At 23.9% G+C, this 7213-nt stretch overlaps 1 protein-coding gene across 1 annotated transcript in view; it reads left to right on the top strand.

Annotated features, from left to right (window-relative positions):
- The first annotated feature begins 5617 nt into the window (after positions 1 to 5617).
- Positions 5618 to 7213, top strand: part of LOC105363231 (zinc finger protein 710) — a 2751-nt gene continuing 1155 nt past the window's right edge. The window contains 2 exon segments of the mRNA XM_011500862.1: positions 5618 to 5950; positions 6059 to 7213. The exon segment at positions 6059 to 7213 is cut by the window's right edge and continues 8 nt beyond it. Of these exon segments, the coding sequence (XP_011499164.1) occupies positions 6199 to 7213 (1015 nt within the window). The 5' untranslated portion in view covers positions 5618 to 5950; positions 6059 to 6198.

Here is a 7213-nt window from a genome sequence, read left to right as displayed (position 1 = left end):
TTTAATAATTACTTTTTTCTTATTTTCTAGTATATTTATTATTTTATATACATAGTGGAAATTTATTAATAGTCTATTTGTTTTTAATATTTTCATTTTCAACAATCATTCCAATTATTTATATCAATATAATTATAATATTAATATAACGTTATGTACCAGAATAGTATTTAAAAGGAATATAAATAGAGTTATTATCATTTGTTGAGATAAATCTTAAAGTGTTAGAATAAAAGAAAAATATTGAACTGATTAGAATTTGCTTGTTTTTATTTTATATATCAATAATTGAAATAAATTTCTATAAATATATATTTTACTGTATTCCAATTTAAATTTATCAATAGTTTTAATGCATTTATAGGAAATTTAATAAAAAATTACTTCTTAAAATAGCAGTTGTTGAGTTAATTACTTTTAAGTAGATTTGCTCATCTTATAATCAAATTAAATTAAATTTATACTGAAACAAATATTAAATTTTAAAATATATTTATAAATTTATTAATATTTATATGTATAAGTAATTTATTGTAATTATTTATTTTTTATATAATACCGAACGTTGCGAAAAGTCTAATAACGATAATTATATTAAATGTAATGTCAAGAAAGTTAAGTAAATGATCTTGCTTAAGATTTTTTTCGATTAGTTACGACACGATTTGCAATTATCATACCTTGATTGTACACATAATGTTTTATCCAGTAATATTAAAATTTTCCAATCAAATATAATATACATTTGAAATTTCTTAATATTCATTAAAATGTTTCGTTTATACCTATAATTAACAGTATTTCATATTCAACTTATTAGAATTGTTAAATTCTCATTGGAATACAAATGAATATAAAATATTTTTTATATAATGCTCCAAATTTACATAAAATATATAAGTTTTTCGAAATTCTCATAAAATTTTATATTAAAATATTCTATTAAATTAGACGAAACGATTATTTTATAAATATAAAAATGAATTCAGACACATATATATGTATATATATAGAATAAATATTTACAAATAAATAAAATAATTATTTATTATAAAGATATATATATATAAAATTAATATGTACGGAATAAATATGTTTAAAAATCTATAATTTGTTAAAGAAGTACATTGGTAGATAATAGATTTTATATTTGATCATTCATTATGTAATGAAATCAAAAAATCAAAGTAAATAGTAAATTGTTTGCATTAATCAAAAATGCAAATGATTAATATGTTAGATTACTTGTAGAATAATTTCTAATAGATAAGTCCTCTATATACATGCAAGTTTTCAATTCTGTAAAAATAATATTTATATGTATCTAGTTTTGTACATATTTAATTTGTTTTAGAAAATTTGTTTCAGACATTATATCTTAATTTATGTATATTCAATATATATTGATATTAAATTAATTAAACTTATAATGTTATAGTTTAATATTTTAAAAAATTTTAAAATCAAACATTTATTATCAGTTTATAATAGTTAAATTTAAAAAATAATATTATTTAAATAACGTGTAAATTAATGACAAAAAAATTAAATTAACTTTTGCAAATCACATAAATTTTAAATATTTTTTAAAGCCAATTTATTTAATGCAAAATTGCATTATTTGCATTTATATGTAAATAGAATACTTAATAAAATATTATATAATCAAATTCTTTATAATGCACAAATTCAAATCTTAAATAATATATAAAAGTTTTAAATGAATCTGAAATGATTTAATTTTAAATATATTAAAATATATATGATTAAAGATATTTTTCATAATATTTCGCTTGAAGATTTCATTTTATTATAATACAAATTACTGTTATTAGTTAAATAACTCCGAACGATTTATTTACTAATTATAGGAAAAATAATAATAAATAAATATATTAATGTATAAATTTATTTGACTTTATAATTATTTATTGCCTTATCAATATTAATTAGATTCATTCGTTTAGTGACATTTTTATTTAAAAATAAGAATACTTTCAGCTACTTATAATATACATGATATTGCAATCTATATTGTAAAAAGTTTATATAAAAAAAAACTAAAATGATAAACAATAATTTATAGTTATAAATAATGTATTTAATAATTTATATAAGTTTTTTTATCATAAATTAATTAATTTAAAAAATTCTAAGGGTATGATATCCCTAAATGTAATGTAATTAAAATCTAATATTTTTTGTTAAATTATTAATAACAATTGAAAAGTAAAATTCAAATAAATAGTGTGTCATATTTAATCTATTCGGAGTTAATAATTATTTATAATCATTTTTATGTTTTATAGATAACTTGAAATTTAGTTAATATAATTAAGATCATTAAAAAAAAAATGTAGGTACAAGATCGTTGAAGTTTCGAATTATCATAAATAAAATTATTTTTATAATCTTCTTTCATAATATTAATTGAATTGCGATGATTCAAATTAAAAAATGAAATTGTCAAGGATTATCTTGCATTTTTTAAAAGGAAGAGATCAGAAATTAAATTGCCTTGAAACTCTTCTTATTTTTTTTTTGTGTAATCTCCTAAGCTATAACTGAATAATTTATCATAAATTTTCTTGGCGGCTTTTATGTGTGTTTATGAAGAAATAGTTGATGCTGCTGCTAAGCTAAGTGGATTGAAAATTGTTTTTCAAGTTAAAAAGATTAAGAATCGATACTGACGAATACGTTTGAGATTCTGAACATATTTAATGTTTCGTAGTTTCAACTTATAATAAGAAATATAAACTAGTAAAACATGTTTATTTTAAAATTTACACATTTCTATAATTAAAGATAATATTTCGTTCATTTATAAAAATATATAGGTGGATAATTTGAATAGTTGATTAATCGACAAAATATATTTTCATTTATTTACTAATTGGATAATCAATCGTAATATAAAAATATAATATTGAATTGAAATAATATTTTTCTTAAAATATGGACTATTTTACTTTATAAATCAGAAATTTTTATAAAAAATATAAAAAAGACATTTAATTTTTACATTATTCATTACCTTATTCATACATTATTTATTTAAGTAAATCATGGCTAGTTATAAGAATTGTAACTAACAATTAATTTTTTTATTAGTATTATTAAATTTTCATTAATTTCATTAATTAATTAAATTTTAGATTTTTCATCCTATTTTATTGGAATTTATTTTATTTAATTTTCAATAATAGTTAATATATTTAATATCCATATTAATATTTAATATCACGATATCATATTGTGATAACAATTAATTGTTAGAAAATGAGGCGTGAAAGAATTTAGAAACAATAGCATTTCGAACGCTCAAAATTATTAACATAAACATTAAAAATTTGATAATGATTTATTTATAAGGACATAAGTTTACTATCGAAGTAGTACTAGCCATAAAAATAAAAATCATCAGACATTGTACAAAAACTTTGATCGTCTATGAATACTTATTATTTATAATTTTATTTCGTTAGCACACGTGTATAAAATAGAAGAAATTGAATTAATAAAATTTTTATTAAAGTCCCCCGTTTATTAAGATAAATGTATTCTATTGGTTTAAAAATCTAATCAATAATTCCTCAGTTAAATTATTTAGATCATTCTTAAGTAGGTTTTATTCATTCGAAAATAAATGGAGGCTAGGCATATGTCTAGTTCTAGTCGTGATTTCTCAACGCATCGATGAACAAAATAATATTTATTTTGTATGTAGTATTCAAATTTGTAAACTAAATACGTAAAAATAGATGATACTGCATTTTAATTTTTTAATTTGACTTTAATTTCTTAGTTTTCTCAACGATGTTTAAAATTACCAACATAATTCTTTAAGAATTAAAAGCTTATTTAGTATATAACATAATGCAATGTTAACTTAATAAAATAATACATTCGTTCCTTAAAAATAAGCGCGTATGCGCAAATCCATTTTTACAAATTTACAAAAAATTAAAATTTCATAAAATTCTGTCTTGTTAAACTATAAAAAAATTACTATCATTTTCAAGTAAAAACAAAATTAATTAGAGATAACTTTGACTTATATTTTTATAAAATTATGATGTTTTAATAATAGTTCCATATTGTTAAGAAATACATCGGCAACTGAAAAGTAAAGAAATGATACTTAACGTGCATATGTGTAGAGCTTGAGTTTTTATGTTAAAAGCGATAAGAAAAATAATGTTTGTAATAATAGTATGGGACTCATACAATTTATATACTCATGGATGCATTCAATACATTTAAATTTCAACGTATCAATAAGTGCATTTACTTAAGAAATTATTAATAAATGAATAATAAAATAAATAAATAAATAGATAAATAAATAAATAAATAAAAACTTTTTTTTTTACTACTTTTTTATTGTTTCAAATAGCTATATTATATGTAGTAATCATTAATTTGATTAGATAATGAATTATTTCTAAGACAATGTTTATTGAAATAATTAATTATATTAATTAAAATCTTTTTATTTTCAATTATCTTTGAATATAAGAAATACTTTCGGTTTTGGTCATAAAGTTTCTTAATATTTATATTTAAAATCCCCAATTGCACATTGCATTTTTATTATATTTTTATAGTATTATCTCAAAACAAGCTTTTCACGAACAGCTTAAAGTTTTAAGTTTAATATTTTAAGAATATGAAAAGCGTTTTCGTTTTATTTTGTATTTTGTTTGCGTTTTAAGCCTTTTCTTTTCTAGTAAAAGTTAATACGAAAAGCTATCGAAAAGCAAAATACGCTGGAATTTTTACGATTGTATACATTTAGTTTTATGTCAGTGTTCAAGTTTTCATTTTTGTGCTTTTGAATATATTTTGATCGGTAACTATGGAATTGTACGCTCATGCGCATTAAAGCATTTTCCTTTACTTTTTTAGGTTAAAAAGTATTTTATAATAATGTCATGAAGCTATTAATGAAATATGATTACATAGTAATAAAATAGCTCAAATTTATCCCAAAACTATTTTGTGTTGTTGAAGATAGTAAATTTATGGTTACTTTTTTTAATAGAGAATGTATAACGTAAATTTTATTATAAAAACTTTAAAAGGCCGAATTAAACTAATAATGCATCAAATTGGTTAACTTCATAAGCAACTACCAACATTTCGGCTATTGTCAAATTTGCAAATTTAAGGATAATTTTGGGATAAATAAACGAACAGGTTTACAATCTCGTTGTGGCTTTCAGTACGATGATACACCATATCTATTCGCTACAATCAGTGAGCATATGGCTAAGTGTTAGAAAGTTATCGGTGGTAGTGCGTAATGCGCATGTACATAAGCTACATAGCAGAAAAAAAAGAAGGAGGAAAAGGAAGTGAAAACCAACCAAACCCAGCGCACTCCATACTTTACTGACAAAAGTACTACTACTAACACTGCTACGGCCGTATAATTATTGCTACTACTACCACTACCGCTGCCACTACCGCTACCACTACGACTACCGCTACCTCAACTACCACCACCACCACCACCACTGCCACCACCACTACTACTATTACTACAATTATTACACTACTACAACTGCTGCTACTGCTACCACTACTGCTACTAATAGTACTACTACTATTACTATTACTGATAAAACTACTTCTACTACTACTACTGCTACTATTTCGCTCTACGTTACGGTGACGATGAGGTGTGCTGGAAATTGAAATTAATTGATATGTAACAATTTTGAGTGTGGTTCTCATATTCTCATATCAGCCGTATGCCAAGAAAGCTCTTACAGCTCGCGACGCTTTGTGCGCTATTTTAGCTGTTACACTTTACGACAACATGACCGAACATGCTTTTGGTCTCACTGCTGTCATCGGCATCGAGCTGCGATCCTCGAAAATGTCACTTGCTCGATCGGCTCGTTGAAGATTTGCATCACAATATGGGCGAACAATAGAGAAGGTAATATTTCGGTTTTAAAAAGCGCTCTAAATTGAAGCTCTTCATGGCTGATTAGCTTCCGATGTATCTACTTCGCAGCTAATCGTAATACATGATTCATGTTTACAGGTTTTCAGACTATGCTGTGTTTATCAACATACTGAATAGTGTAGATATAACAATTGGTAAATTTTACATATATACATTATTTGTAATATTGTTCATCAATTAAAGCACTATTTAGTGTCATAGTAATATATATAGAAATAATGCTAACCCTAACAGAATCTGAAAATAAAAGACACGCTAGTGATCGAAAGCGACAAAAAGGTAAGAAAAGAAATAAGCATGATAAGAGCCAGAAAAGGGCATTGTTAACGATTGAAAAGGATATAGAGGATAAAGACATGAAAGAGGAACTGCAAATTCACGAACTGATGCCAGTACCTTATAAGCCCGATGATCATGAAAATGAATTAAATGCAAACGAAGTCACTTTTGAACAAGCTACTGTTACAGAACAAGACTGTCAATCTGTAGCGTCTATCTCGTGTATGGAGTCAGTTCCAAACAGTAATAAGTTTGTTATAATAACATTGTTAGAGCCAGAAGCGCAAGGGATAACGGGAGAAGAGCTTTTAAATGCTGAAGAAATAACAGATGGTGATGATAAAGTAAAACGTACAAAATTGCAAAAGAAAGTAATATTATTGCACAAAATTGATTCGCAAGAAACTGCAACCATAGAGACAAGTACAGAAACAACAACTCGATTGGTTAAAGAAGAAAAAAACGAATTTGATGCGCCACTGATGACCATAAATTTTGGTGACTTTACATCATCGGCAACCGATAATAAGGAGCAAAGAGACATTGGAAATTGGATTAAAAAGTTTCATTCTTTATCGTTACTTTATACAGAATCTGGAAAACCATATGTAAAATGTCCGGCTTGTACTGCAATGTTTTTTAAGGCTTCGTCGTTTGAGAAGCATATATCATGTCATTTACGTAAACAAGACGACCGTTATGTTTGTACATTTTGCAAATATGACAATGAGGATCCTAGTACAATTTTTACTCATTTATTTATGCATCAGGATCAATGTGAAGTTTGCAATATGAATTTAACACGAAAAAATAGTTTCAAAAAACATTGGGAATTCTCAGAATTGTCAATGACCTTTACAGTGAAGCGTGATCGATGGGGTAGATTTGTTTGTATTTATTGTAAACTTGGTTTCGATCTATCTCATCAGCTTCAGAAACATTGGTTCAAGCATT

Source organism: Ceratosolen solmsi, unplaced genomic scaffold (assembly GCF_000503995.2).
Source record: "Ceratosolen solmsi marchali unplaced genomic scaffold, CerSol_1.0 scaffold27, whole genome shotgun sequence".
Lineage (NCBI taxonomy): Eukaryota > Metazoa > Arthropoda > Insecta > Hymenoptera > Agaonidae > Ceratosolen > Ceratosolen solmsi.
Note: the sequence above shows the minus strand (reverse complement) of the source record. Positions and strands in the feature narration are given on the sequence as shown.